At 36.4% G+C, this 15944-nt stretch overlaps 1 protein-coding gene across 1 annotated transcript in view; it reads right to left on the bottom strand.

The window, feature by feature from the left end:
* LOC132155283 (parathyroid hormone/parathyroid hormone-related peptide receptor-like) overlaps nt 1-15944 on the bottom strand; it is an 89647-nt gene that overhangs the window by 43257 nt on the left and 30446 nt on the right. The window contains exon 3 of the mRNA XM_059564161.1: nt 1812-1914. Within this exon, the coding sequence (XP_059420144.1) occupies nt 1812-1914 (103 nt within the window). The remainder of the gene's footprint in view (nt 1-1811; nt 1915-15944) is intronic.

The raw sequence follows: 15944 nt of genomic DNA, 5'->3' as shown, positions 1-15944 counted from the left end.
TGAAAGGAAACTGAGGTTACCATAAAAAAATAATGCCTTTCACACACTCTATTCCCAGATGTCTATTTAACGTGGCAAATCACCCAAAAGGGATTACACACAACTGCGCTATGCTATTTTCCAAGGAAACTTGTGGGTATGTTTAGCAGCTCTTTTCTGATGTTGTAACGCCAGTGTATCATTCAGACACCACGTCATTAGGTCACTACGCAAGGATAAGACACAGAAAACTGTGATCCAATTATATGTTATCTATACTGGTAACAGAACAATCATTTTCATTAATAAATCATTAAACATAATACAATGCTTAACAGATCATAAATTAATATATCTTCAAATAGCTACACTTATGAGATAATGTGCTTGTAAATGTTTACTAATGAACATATTGAAATTACATAATGAAGCAAGATTATTAATATTAAGAAAATGTTTACAATAACTTAATTGTGTAACTCAAATTGTGCTACAGTAGCCAAAAAGTTAAATTGAAGAGAAAGCACAAACAATTAAAAATGTGTAAGTAGTATTATATAAAAAAAATTGCATTTACAGACTTTGATTATGAATTCATTAATCATATGTCATCATGAATAATGTGTGAAGTAAATGGTAAAAAAATTTCAGCATTTGTAATTATAAAAAGGTGCATTAGGTAACACATCAATTATTTGAATCGAACGATCAGTTTATTGGCATTTTTAAGGATTCAAATGCACATTACAAAAACAAGCTGTTAATAAGTATATAATATTTTTTTTAAATCATAGATTTTTATAAAGTGCTCAATCATTTATAAATTGAACTTTTAAATATATTTGTAAGCATTTTAATTTAAACAAACTATTGCTCTGTTAATCATTATGTAATGTTCAGTAAGTTCATTAGAAACATCTACAAGCACATTATCTCATATTTGTAGCTATTTTAATATGCTGATCTGTTGAACATTACATAAAGTTTGTTAGTGACTTACTAAGGGAAGTTATTCTAAAGCACTCAACAGTAGCCTCACAAGGGCATTTTTCACACGATTCAATATTTTAGTGAAAATATACATAAATGCTTGTGTTTATTATTATATATTGTTCTATTACCACTAAATAAGCCTTTTTACTTTCGAGAAGTGAATAAGAAAGACAGAATTATGAAACTGCACAAACCCAAGCATTTATTTTTTAAACATAAAATCGCTTTAAAGCACATCACATCATATAACAGTCAGTTTTGTAAGAAGTAACTTCCTAGACAGACTTGAGGGAGGCATATTCCTTAACAAACCAATACAAATCTTATTGTTCTTTCAGTACAATGACCACAAAGATACTGAACTGAAACCGAAAACCTGTTCTGACAGGCTTTGATTCTGAATATTTTCTATGACGGAGTGTATCTTTCCTGTGCGTGTTTGACAGACAGCTTTTTAAATATCTTAAATAACGACATGTCAGGGCAGTGTAATAGAAACTAATGAATTGTGTTGACTTTGGCTCTGTCTGATGGAGTGTTGCTGAGAGATCCAACTTAATCAATGTCCGTTCTTATTAGCATCATCTTGATTGGATTGGAGTCGCAGTCAAGCACCTCGGCGTCTGAGTCCTGACCCCAGCACACATGTACTGACACCTGCTTCGTCTGTCATACATGTCATTTCAGCAATGCTTAACTGACCTGAGAGTGAAGATAACTGCGCTCTAGTGCTCCGTGACAGTGGATGTCTATGTTTGTCACCCTGGTGATATTAGTAGTCTGTTACTCTAAATTTAGTTAGTTTGTTTTGTTTATTTAGAAACACATTTATAACTTACCAGTAATTTTATGTTTGGACTTGATGCCTTGCTCACATTTTCGTCTTGCGATTAACAGAAGAGAGATTTGTTCTTCTTTAGTGAGGACATCATCACCATCAACCTGTACACACACACACACAAAATATATAATATAATATATATAATGGTTGATTATTATCTGTATTATGCATACTTATGAGGGCATAGTGTTTTAACCATAAACCATAACACGTCAAGCTTGATGTAAAAATTCATTGACAAATGCTCTGAATAATTACACTTTAAGAACCCATTTTCTACAGTAACTCATATTTTATGTGAGATTTTGTAGATTAACTTGAGATTGTGTAGATTAACTAGAATATCTGGTAACACTTAAAGCCTTTATGTATAATGCATTATAAATACATTCATAATGTGTCAATTGAAATTGTAACCAGTTAAAATGCATTATAATATTTGAAGATCTGTTTGTTGTGTTTTAATGCATTATACTTTCTAAAAGTGTGAATGAAGGGATAAGTATTACAAAGTATTATAACTTGGCTACAATTGGGTTATATAATGCTTTATATGGTGTGTTACAAGGCTACAAACTACTTTTATAATGCATTATATACAAAAGCTTTAAGTAAAGTGTTACAGAATATATAGAATTTATTTAAAGCATTTTTTTTTCATTCATTAAAATATTCCATTAAAGAGATAGATATACATCTGTGGATACAACTGTGACTCAACGACTATTTGACTAGACCATTTAACTATTTGGTTTAAGGAATTTATCAATTTTAACGATGTGTGACAAACCAAACTTGAGTGAACTTGAGAGCAATTGACTCCACATATCACCAAAAAGAACATAAATAAATGAATGAAAAAGTGTTTAGAAATCTGAGCATCTCCACAACCCTACACAAGTTTGGTAAATGGATGGATGGATGGATTATTAAGTCTACTTTACAGTGATACCAGATCCTCTCTTAGGTCACTCTATGCATTTATTATTTGTAGTGTACATTTTCGGAGAGATGCAAAAATATATTTTGTTCCTCTAGTGATAAGCAAATCCCACAGCAGTCTTGTAAATCAGGGAGACAAACACAAAACCAACTCTAAGCTTTTGAATAAATCCAGTTATTTTTTTATCTTTATAATATCACTGCACAGTACTCGCTAACAAAGGCTTTGCCAAGTAAACAAAAAAAACAATGCACAATATATCTATAATTTATAAACTTTGTATCCCAGTTGGGCTTTTGGTAACTGCAAGTGAGATAATATATTCTTATATCCATTCTGTCACAAAAGGTTTTTTGCATTTAAAAATGTATTAAAGATATGGTGATTATTAGAATTACATTATATTTTTAACTGTGGCTAGACAAGAGTTAAATAAGATTTGCTGTGGTGTTTCAGTTGAGCAGCAGACATGATTCATCCACATTGAGATGTGATATCAAAGCAGGTGTAACTATACAATACATTATTAAATTTGGTTTATTTTCTCTAAAATGTTGTCTTCTACTGTTAAAGTATGCCAAAAATGCCATCATTTCTAGTCACACACAGGAACAACAGATTTTCAGTGGGAAATCTGGAATTATCATTGATAACCCAGTAGGTGGAAAGTAATAGTTAGAATTTAATGATTTTACATTTTCAGTGTATTCCATTTTTATTTAGAGTAGATCCAACAGTGCTTATAGTAAACTAATGTTAAGCTAATGACTCCACAGTTTTCTTTATATTAGATATATAGTTTGATCAGTTATGCTAATCCACTGAAACAACAAAATCAAACTTTCGTAGTTTTTTTTTGTTTGTTTTTAATGTATTTAATTTGCTTCTTTAATTGATGGTGGGATAATAACTGCCAACTCTGAAATATGAGTGTACCAAGTGCACTTAAAGGCAGGATGTCTAAGCATCAACATTCACAAACCACTGTCCACTGTTAATTTTAACAGAAAATAATGCAGAATGCTCGTAATCATGAATTTATAAGAAATAGGAAGTTTCCGTTAGCACGTGAAGACAGCAGGGAAGCACTCTCACTCAACACATTAGAGTGAATCGTTTTGTTAACTCTGTGGTTTATTATTTTGAGTCACATGGGCAGTTGAGCCTCATATAGCAGTTTTTAAATGAAAAAAGTGCAAAATACACTACTACTTGGATTATTAGTTTTGTGTATAACACTGTAATTAATCACAGACAGTAATGCGATTAATCGCGATAAAAATAAAAATTGTTTCAAGCTCTTGGTGCATGAAGAAGATTTGTAAAGTTGCAGAGACTAAAGTCTCAAATTCAATCTGCTGACCCACGACTGCACAGAGTCACACAACTCTCACCTTTTTATTAAGTTTGCGGATGACACGACTGTGGTTGGTCTCATTAGCAACAGAGATGAGGAAAACTACAGGAGCGAGGTGAGCAGCCTGGCTGGGTGGTGCAGTGACAACAATCTTTCTCTGAATGTGGAGAAGAACAAGGAGATTGTTGTTGACTACAGGAGAGTGCACACTCAGCATGCTCCTCTGACCATCAATGGTACGACTGTGGAGAGGGTGAGCAGCACCAAGTTCCTGGGTGTGCACATCACAGAGGACCTCTCCTGGACCGACAACACTGCAGTGTTCACCAAGAAAGCACAGCAGCGTCTCTACTTCCTCAGCAAGCTTAGAAGAGCCAGAGCCCTGGCCCCCATCATGTGCACCTTCTACAGAGGCACAATCGAAAGCATCCTGACTAGCTGCATCACTGTGTGGTATGGCACCTGCAACGCGTCCTGCAGGAAGACATTTCAACTCATAGTAAGAGCAGCTGAGAGTATTGTTGGTGTCTCCCTCCCCTCCCTACCGGACATTTATGGAACCCATCTCACCCGTAAAGCCCTCTGTATTACAAGTGATCCCACCCACCCGTCTCACAGCTTCTTCAGTCTGCTGCCATCAGGGAGGAGACTGCAGAGTCTCCAGGCCAGGACAAGCAGACTGAAGAACAGCTTAATTCATCAGGCTGTCAAGAAGCTGACCTCCCTTCCGACCTTGCCTCCTCCCCTCTTTTTCCCCATGCACCACTGAACTCTGAATCTCAATACAAGGCACATGGATGGAGGACAGGAGGCTCTTCATGACACTGAGACAGGACTGTAGATGCATCCAATTCAACGATGAAAGGGAGTTGAGGATCAGGATGTTATAGCGTAGAAGTAATGCAAATGGCTTCCTTGAGCAAATGGAATACGTTGATGGCATCAGGTGTCCAGGATGGAGACTTGGGATTATTTCTGAGGGGTGAGGTGAGGGGTGCACAGATATGGCTGAAGTTGGCGATGAAACAGCAATAGAAATTGGCAAAACCCAAACCTTGATTGTGGTAGGTTGAGGTCAATCTCTCACAGCTTGCACCTTCCTCTGATCCATGTGAATGACGGTTCCAAGGAACTGGATGGTGTCATGGTGGAACTCACGCTTCTCCAGTACAGATGTACAGATGGTGCTCTCTTCTCAACTTCTGGAGGACCTGTTATATTTGGTGGCGATGTTTAGTCAGGTTCCGGGAGTGAATGATGATGTTGATGTCCACAAGCAAGAAGCAGTGGAGGTAATTCCAGAAAACTGCATTCATGAATCCCTGGAAGACAAATGGTGAGCTGGAGAGGCCATAGGGCATCACCTGATATTCATAATGGCCTGATGGTGTTACAAAGGCCGTCTTCAATTTATCACCTTCCTGGATCCGAATGAGGCTGTACGCACTATGCAGGTCCAGCTTGGAGAAGATACAAGCCCCACAAAGCGGTTCCAGGGTGGCAGGGACCAGAGGAGGTAGATAGTGGTACTTGACCATCTTGGAGTTCAGGAGATGTTAATCAATGCATGGCCTCAAGCCTTAAGTCTCTATCCTTCTTACTGACAAAAAAGAATCTGAATGCGGCTGGTGAAGTAGAAGGGCGAATAAATTTCTGCCTGAGAGCCTCATCAATGTACTTCTCCATGGCCTTCTGTTCCGAGATGGACAGCAGGTAATCTTTACCCCAGAGCAGTGTAGCCCGCAGGCAGCAGATCAATACTGTAGTCCCATGGCCGATGAGGTGGTAATTTCATGGCTGCCTGCTTGCTGAAAACATCCTGAAATGCCCTATAATTAGGTGGAATCTCTGGACCTCAAAGGTAGTGGAACAGATAGCCACTTCCTTTGTTGTTGGTAATGATGGCTGATCTGCTGGAGGTGCAGATCACTTCTGAATGGAGGCTAGACAATTTTTTGGTGCAATAAATCATTCCATTCTAAGATATAACTAGTGTTCCACTTTACATTTGGAAAATGCTGAGTTAACCAAGGGCATATCAGGATGATGTCAGCAGAAGAACCCTCCAGCACCAGAAAGGAGATAGGCTTTTACATTTTTACTTTAAAAAAATACACTCTGTATATAGTAAGGGAACTTTAGTAATGGAACCAAATAACTGTTTATTATTAATATTTTTATTAATTTATTTACTGTAGCATTTCTACTGACTTTTACAAAAAAAAAAAAATTCTACATTGGTATTTTAAAGTTTTACATTTTAAGGCATAACTGGAAATCAGCATTTCTGTGGTAACAGCAGCTTCTCAAATTTGCGGATCTCACTTCAGAATTGTGGGCAGAAAATTTGACTCGTGATGTCTACAGGAAAATATACTGTCAATGAACTTTGTATGACATACTTTTATCTATGGAAAACATTAACATTGATAGGATTTTTTTTTTTATAGCAGATGAACCCTACTGCTGCAATCTATTGAGAGATACCCGTGCCACGTTCTTTGTACGTCGCTATTATAGTTTTGTCACATCAAAGATGATATCATTGCGCTAATCAGGATCTGGCTAATTCGGTTCTTTGAACGCACCTGTTGTTGATGATTAGTATGGCTTCATTGAGTTATCTGAGATAATTGTGCATTCATGGGTTGGTTTAAAAGGGGCTATGAATCGATACTCAAAACACGATCAGCAATGCAGCAACTGGCTTGCTGCAAGACAGCATTTTAATGCCGAATTATTGCTTCTGGATGCGTTTGCCTGTAGGGGCACTTATTGGCCCGCTGTACATCATAGCAAGGTATCTAGTGCTTCAAAATCTTTCTCTAAAATTTTAATCCTATTACTCGTTCTGGTATCTGGAAATGTGAGCACCAATCCAGGTCCAGATTTGTTTCTTGAAAGTCTACATCAGCTTCCAACCCCCTTAGAATTTAGTAATAGACATGGGCTTGGCTTTCTTCATATAAATGTTAGAAGTCTTGTTCCCAAATTAGATATATTTAAAACTTGGTTCATGAGCTCTAAACCTGATATTGTAGTAGTATCTGAAACTTGGTTAAAACCTTCTGTCTCTGATAATGTTTTATTTATTGATGGTTATAGAATTTTTAGATCTGATCGTAAAGGTAGGGCTGGAGGTGTTGCAGTTTATATTTTGGACAAATTTCAGTGCTCTGTTCGGCTTTCTAAATCAATTCCTAAGCAATTTGAACTTATAGCTGTGGAAATAAAAATTGGGACTATTCCACTTATTGTCATCGGTTGTTATATGCCCCCCACTGCCATTAATGATAGTATCACTAGTCTGTCAGAGGTGATATTAAATTTTCATTCATCTGAATTAATCTTGTTGGGTGATTTGAACTGGGATTGGATGACTGAGAAATCTGAGAACATAAAGCGGGTTTGTGATTCTTTAAATCTAAAACAACTTATAAATTGTGCTACCAGGATAAATCCTTCACAGCTAGGTAAAAATTGATGTTATTTTAACAAATGCAGCACATAAATATGTTGCTGTTGGTGTTTTTCCAAACGATATGAGTGATCATTGTGCTATTGCATGTGTTAGGAGTACAAAATTACCCAAATCCGAAGGTCGGACTGTTCTCAGACGTTGTTTCAGGCATTTCTCGGAGCAAGCTTTCCTTCAAGATTTATCCAGAGTGAAATGGCTTCAAATAGAATTGATTCCTACTATTGAGGATGCTGTTGCTTTTTTTCAGCAACATTTCTTAAAGCTTGCAAATAAACATGCCCCTATTAGGAAGTTTAGGATAAAAAACAGAGACAACCCTTGGTTTTCTAAAGATATAGCTGACCTAATCCATGCCAGAGATAATCAATGGTCAATAGCAAGAAAAACACAGAGTGCTAACGACTGGTGTCTTTTTAGAACTCTTAGAAATCAATGTACAGCGCTTATTAGAAAATCTAAAGCTGAATACTATTTGGCGCAAACGTCAATTAGTTTGCATGACCATTCTAAATTCTGGAAAACTATTAGAGCATTACAAAATAAGAAAGTAAATGGCTTCCCCCACCAGTTGAAAATAGAAAGTGCCGTGATAACAGAGAAGAGGCATATGCTAAATGCTTTTAATGCGCACTTTGGAAAGGCAGGTCATATTTTTGAGAAAACATTGGGTGAAACCTCTATGGTTCAATATAATTCCCAGGTAGAAACAGATGAAATTCCCCATGGCGAAACCAACATGGAGGAATCTTGCAATAATATATCCCTGGCGGAACCTTTATTCCAGTCACTACCAGGGGAAGTGGTTGATGATATTGTTTCTTCTTCAATCCTTGAGTTTACGCCATTCTTGGAATCAAAAGTTTTACATGTTTTGCAGAACATTGATTCCAAGAAGGCAGCTGTGCCAGATGGACTTGATCCGGGTTTGTTAAAAATGGCAGCAGAAATTATAGTGAAACCACTCACTTATATCTTTAACCTGTCCATTTGCACAGATACAGTGCCTACTTCGTGGAAGCAGGCTTACGTCACACCATTATTAAAATCTGGGGATCCATGTGATGCAAATAATTACAGACCTATCTCAAATCTTTCGGTTTTAGCTAAGGTTTTGGAGATTTTAGTGTCTGATCAATTAAAAACTTTTTTGGTTTCACAAAATATTCTTAACAACATGCAATATGGTTTTAGATCTGGCCACAGCACAGTTTCTGCCTGCTTAAAAGTTATCGATGATATAAAAGCGGCAATTGATAAAAAGTTATTCTGTATGGCTGTGTTCATTGACCTTACTAAGGCATTTGACACAGTGGACCACTTCATGCTAATCAAAACCTTGTTGAATATTGGTGTGGGTCATAGAGCTGTAAATTAGTTTCACAGCTATCTCTCTGAACGGATGCAAATTGTAAGACATGGGAATGTAACATCTGACCCTGTTATTCTAAAAAAGGGTGTCCCACAAGGATCAGTTTTAGGTCCTTTGCTTTTTATTATCTATATATATAAAATATTGTTTGTAGTGAATTTAAATTTTCACAGTATCATTTGTATGCCGATGAGACAATTATGTATTCTTGTGCCTCTACACCTGAGGCTGCCTGTGCAAATTTGCAGTCAGATTTCACCTCATTACAATCCGCCTTGTTTGATTTGAAGCTACTTTTAAATGCAAAAAAGACAAAGGCAATGGTTTTTGCCCCCGTAGGTACTAAAGTCCCAGTTCTCGCTATTAAGACACTTCAAGATGAAGCTATTGAACTTGTTGATACTTACAAGTATTTGGGTATCTGGCTTGATAAAGGTTTTACCTTTAAAAAACACATTGAAGCTCTAGCTATGAAACTTAAGTTCACTCTGGCATTCTTATATAGATTAAAATCTTGCTTTTTTAGGACTATAAGAAAAAGACTGGTTGCAGGATTATTCCTGTCTCAGATAGATTATGGGGATATCATCTATCAATTTGCTTGTCCATCTACTCTTTCAATACTAGACCCTCTTTATCATGCGGCTCTCAGGTTCATTACAAATGCTGGCTATCAGACACATCATTGCATCTTATACAATATGGTAAATTGGCCGTCACTTAAATCGCGCAGGATGCGACATTGGTACATTTTTATTTATAAAGCGATTTTAGGTATCTTGCCGTCTTATATTTGTTTAAAATTTGTTCGTATCCAAAGTACATATCGATTAAGATCTAGTGATGTACTACTTTTTAATGTACCAAGAATGAGAACTGAAGCAGGAAAGAGGGGTCTGTCATTCTATGGTCCTTCGTCCTGGAATGAACTACAGTCTAGACTAAAGATTGGTGCGCTGATTTCATTAGCTGCTTTTAAAAAAAGAATATTGGATATGCGGACGGACATGTGTAATTGCTTTGATTAATGGTGGGTGGATATTGACTTCTAGCCACTATTTTTGTTTGTTTATATATTTTAAACTCACTGCATCTTCACATGCAAATATTTTGTAAATTTTGTGCAAATCTGCATTGTATTTTATATTGAAATTTATTGTCTTGTAACCTATGATTGCACGTGCTATACAGGACTCCCTTGTAAAAGAGACTGTGTCTCAATGGGACTTTTCCTGTTTAAATAAAGGTTATATATATATATATATATAATGACATCATAATTAAAAAAGACACCTGATGAAAGACTTGATAAATTTCTAGACTTTTATAAGGTAAGTGAACAAAACTACATAAATGTTATAGTAGATAAATTAAATATGCACTGTTTTTCTTTTCCTTTTTTTTTCTTTTTTTTTTTACAAAATTCCCAATTATTTATATTCACGATTTCTAATATTTGTACAGTTCTTACATTTTTCAATTTCAATGTAGCAATTCGTTGCATTTTATCTTTGACAGAGATGTTTTACATGACAGCATTAATTAAATTTTCTTAAGGGTCAAGATCATGTTATCTGCATTTCCTGCGTCCATCAAGCCACTGGCATAACAGCTGTTATCACTCAAACTAATGCATGACTTTACATAATCTGATTAGCATGTATGTAAAACCAATACAATTATGAAGTTATTATTTTATGATGAATAAATCTTTCAGTGAGTAAAACTGGCTGTGTCTATAGTATTATAGGCTACGCAATATTATTAGACTATATTATATTTAAATAAATGGTTATTATTTTTAAATTATTGCCTCTGGATCAAGGGTGGCTGAGACAGATTTTAAGTATCAAATCTGCTTAAGATGCAATCGAATCCTGTTTACATGTACATGAAATAACCCTGCTCCCAAGCAGGTTTAAGCTTATGGACCTGTAGCTATGACAGCAACTCCAGGATGAGCTTCGAAGAACCAACCAATCCAAGATCATGCCAAATCATCAATGGTCAAATCAATCTTAAAGAGTTAGCGACGTACAAAGAACAGGTCCCTGGACAGAAAAAGTGCTTAAGGCCGCATACAGATTCACAAAGGTGAATATTTTATTATAAGGCAGGCTTGTTTTCATTCTTCAAAGGTATAATATATATTTTTTGGGAAGTTACAGTACTTTGTTTTCATCTAAGCATAACATTCAGAGTCAAGAAGCAAGTCATTCTTAGGCTGAAAAGTCTACACACTGTGGCTTTATGCAGTAATCAACACACAGCACAACTGTCTCAACCAGCAGTATTTATTCAGTCAATTAACTGAATTGTAACTGTTATTTCATTGCATTAGACTATGTAGATCTTTTTTAAATTCCAAAAATACAGAAATGACACCATTTATTTTTAATCAGTAAAGTCAGCTCAAAATTACTGTTTGTATATCAATATTGTGATTGCAGTTTAATGCAATATAAATGTTGTTCTTACTTTTTTCTGTGTTTCCCGAATTAGGACATCATTTGCACCTCTTATTTGACATTCATGAAGAAGTATATACAGTAGTTGGAAGTTAAATGAGTGACAATTAGACAATAATCAACGCAGATAAATATAAAAATCTGAAGGTCCTTTAGTGTGACATACATGCAGAAGCACTAATTTAAGCATTAAATCAACATTTCATTTTTTGTCTCAAAACATTTACCTTTCACAGTACCTGAGAGTCAACATTTTATATAAGCACAGTAGCCATACAGAGTTTCATTAAATTAAATCACAATATTTTCCAGATGGCCAGGCCAAAATCCCAAATTAATGACATGTATAGCATGTCTTTTATCTTATGACTGAATGGCTGAGTGACTCTGGACTGCCTTGTTTGGATATTATAATGAAACCACCATTTCATAGCATTTTTCAGTTGTTTTCCAGAAAGGTAGAAAAATCAGAGATGATGAACGAACACAAATCATAAATCCATTTTCTTAGATGAGGAAAGACAACATTAATTTAATGGGGGTTTTTTTTTATATGAAGCATTTAAAAAAAAATCTCTTAGAGTTAAAAGGAAATGTCAGAACTGTACCTTACATTGGTTTCATACGGATTACTCTATCAATGAATATTTGTTTTTGCATACATTGAAAAAACACCAACAAGTTGGCCGGCAACAGCCCCTGACGTCATTACCGGCATGACTATGGATAAATAGGGGCCAAGAGAACACGTCATTCTCTTCTTCGTCTTCATTGACTGTTTTGTTTGAAGCGTGCATCTGAACGACCACTGTAGGAGCAATCTTTCTCTGTTTATCATGGCATCCACTAGCGAGACATTTAGACAGTGTACGCATCCGTGACTGCGTTATTTGACACCCGATGACACACACAGTCTTTGCGTCATTTGTTTGGGTGAAGAGCACACATGCGATGTCCTTGAGGGGGCAATCTGCGTGCATTGCAAGCGTTTTCTATGAAAAAGCTCCGTTCTCGTCTGTCTCTCTTTTCGAGGAAAGAGGGGCAGCCCTCTGCTTTCCACAGTTCGGGACCCGCCGCTGCTGAGGCACAGAGGAGAGGAGAGTGAGCTCGTGGGGATCACAGGTGGATCACTGAGGGGTTTAGAGAGGGACTTTCTCTTTTGTGCTTGTCGGCGGCAGATGAGAGTGAACTTCAGGAGGTGGATGTTTTATCATTAACACTTTCTGACACTGAAGTTAGTGCTCTGCTGGGTTCTACCCAGGCAGAGCCTTCTCAATCCTTCTGCCCTGTGTATGTGGAGCTGTTGGAGGTTATCGATCGTGCCACAGAAAAATTGGACTTGCCATGGAAGCGTGCCAGCAAGGTGTCGCCGTGAGGTTGGCTCGACGAGTGTTATCTGTCTAATCATAGCCCTCCAGCTCAGTTGAGTCTTCCAATTTTGCCTGATCTACAAGCAGAGATCAAAAAAATGGAAGAGGCCGTTTTCTTCTCGCATCCATCAGTTTCAGCATATGTGTTATGGCAACATCGAGGCCATGCGCGAAAGCGGCTATGAGAGGATGACCCCTGTAGAAGAGACACTGGCTAGCTATCTCTCTGTGGGGGAGACTTCTTCTCTTAAATCTCCCTCCTTGCCATCTAAGCCCTTCCAGGATACAACCACGATGGTAGTGCTTCAGGCTTATCATGCTGATCTGCTGAAGGAGCTGGATAAAGGCGAGGGCTTTCTCCTGATCAGGTAGCCGAGCTCTCTCTCCACCACACCACAGATCTCTCTCTCTCTCTCTCTCTCTGTGCTACCAAGCAGGCCACCTCCACCATGGGAAGGTCTATGGTGGCCATTATGGTAACAGAGAGACATCTGTGGGTGAACCTGGCAGACATTGGGAAGAAAGAAAAAGCTTTCTACTCGATGCTCCGGTTTCACCTTCCAAACTTTATGGTACCTCCATTGAGATGGTAGTCGAGAAGTTCAGGGAGGTGAAGGTGCGCTCAGCTGCCTTCAAATCCTTCATTCCACAAAGGTACAGGTCCGAGCCTGAACAACATAGGGGTCCTGGCCCGTCTCAATCTGAGGATCAAAGACAGTGTGCTGTCTGCAGCCTTGGTCTGCACTGATCTTCATTAAGACACGCGTCATTGAAATGAACTGTAACTCCGTGAATACTCAACGAAGATACATGAGCAAGATATCTATAGAAAGCTTGACATGTCTACTTTAAATCTAAATAAGTGCTGCCGAAAAACAAATGTGATAATGTAATCCATATGAAAACAACGCAATGTCCATTTTTCATGCCTCCCTTCATTATCTTCTAAAGTGACCACGCCCCCGCGCTGAACGCGCTATTCAGATTCTAATGTTTGACTAAAGTGCGCGGCTTGAATACGCCCACACAACAGAAGACAACGCAGCGAGACATAATTCACCCCTAAAAGATGTGATTTGAGATTTGGATTTCCTCAGAAAAAAAGAATGAAGTGCTTTATTCAGCAGAATTCATAAACATGAGTAAGTCTATATAATATAGACATCAGTAAGTCTGAAATATAAGTCCTGATTGAATGTATAATCAAGTGAAACATTATGAAGTTTCAATAACAATATACACTAACATTCAAAAGCTTGATGTAAATAATATAAATGTAACAAATAAATGTAACTGTAACAAATGTACCAAACAATGCTGTTCTTTCAATTTACCCCCCCACAAAAAAAAGCCCGAAAAAATATTCTCAGCTCTTTTCAACATTAATAATAATAATAATAATAATAATAATAATAATAATAATAATAATTATTATTATTATTATTATTATAACAATAAATGTTTTTTTTTTTTTCGTAGAAAATCAGATTAAAAGGATTTCCGGAGGATTGTGTGACTGGAGTAAAGATGCAAAAAATTCAGCCTTGAAAGTCAGCTTAGATTGTTCCTAATAAACTGTTTAACTGCTCCCCCAAGTGGATATTAAATTATGTTGTGGGATAATTCAATATATTCTAAATACACTACAAACATAAAATTATATACATTTATTTTGTCCTCACATTCTTTCTTGCAACTCTTCCCTCACAGTGGCACAGATGACTGAACGGCTCATTATGCAGCTCATTATGCAGCTCATTATGCAGCTCATTATGCGGGCCTTTGTCTTCTCAGGTGTAAATCACAATGATATTCCTGATAGTTGATGCCTACTCGCATATGACTTTTACCAACAAAAAGTGTCTTAGAAAATTCTAATCAATATATTTTTTTTCTGTGAGTGAGTAAACAAGATGATTTTCACATCATTTAGAAAGAAAAGTTCTAGGCTACAAGCTCAAGTTCTCAAAAGTCCTGAGAACCAATGTTCTGTTTGTGTTTTATTGCATTATTCAAGTGATTTAACATTTTAGTTTTTCACTAACCACGCATAACCTTTTTTTTTTCTCAAAAACAGAATCATGTACATACATGCTGCTCACATATTATTATAGCCCAGTTTGTGCTGATTACAGTGAGATTAGACTTTACCCAGTTAGATATTTACAAGAAACTGAAAAAAGCACAAATGTCAGGGCATGACAAAACTTCTCCAGGCCCCAAAAATACCCTTAGACTCCAGAGGGTTAAATATTAATCAATATTCAATTTATAGTTTATTTACAAACAATTTATAGTTTAGACAAAAATTTAAGACAAATAAAAATAATGACTTTCAATTAAACTGTAATGTTGAATTGCTATAATTAATGACTAAAATTGAGGTAAATGCATTTATTAGAGACATCAGTAGCAGTATTGGTATTAATGATACTGGCCTTAATTTCTAAGAGGGTACTTAAAAACATATTTAAAACACATAATATCTTTGTTGTTTCTACATTAACTTTGAGATTTTATGTAAAATTAGGACAATATATTATTGTGCAATTAATTAATTACAGAAAATGTCCATATATTGTCCTAATTTAACATCCATAAAAGTTATTTTTTATTTTTTATATCCTATAAGGTGATCTATTTCTAATTTAAACGGGGCATTTAATTTCACGAAAAACAAATGTGGGGCAGGACTTGATTATTATATTCATCAAGGAATTGACTGGATTGTAAAAAGTGGGCATCACATATCAGAAGGGAGCCAGATGTTTAGAGGAAGGGCTTTCATTGCAAATGCAAAAAGTGGGCCATTCTCCCCTGCTGGTGGATGCTGCAACTACATCATTATCAGACAATAGACTGTAGACAGTATGGTATCAGTAAAGAAAACCATCCTCCAACCAGCTCCACCAACTTCCTCCTTTCTCCCTAAATAGTACAGACAGACTAGACGTGCATGTGAATCATCATGAATAAATAGTATTCAGCAAACCAAAATACCAAAATTGTCTGCTTCACAGTGGCAATCTTAGTCTCCTTCACAGCATCCTTTCCAGGCCTGACACCTAAATATCTGACCCCAATGGTAGCATCTGTAACCATAATATTCTATCCATCAATATTTTCTCTTTTCTCAATTATGG

This window comes from Carassius carassius, chromosome 12 (assembly GCF_963082965.1).
Source record: "Carassius carassius chromosome 12, fCarCar2.1, whole genome shotgun sequence".
NCBI classification, from domain to species: Eukaryota; Metazoa; Chordata; class Actinopteri; order Cypriniformes; family Cyprinidae; genus Carassius; species Carassius carassius.
This window is presented reverse-complemented; position numbering and strand designations above follow the sequence as displayed.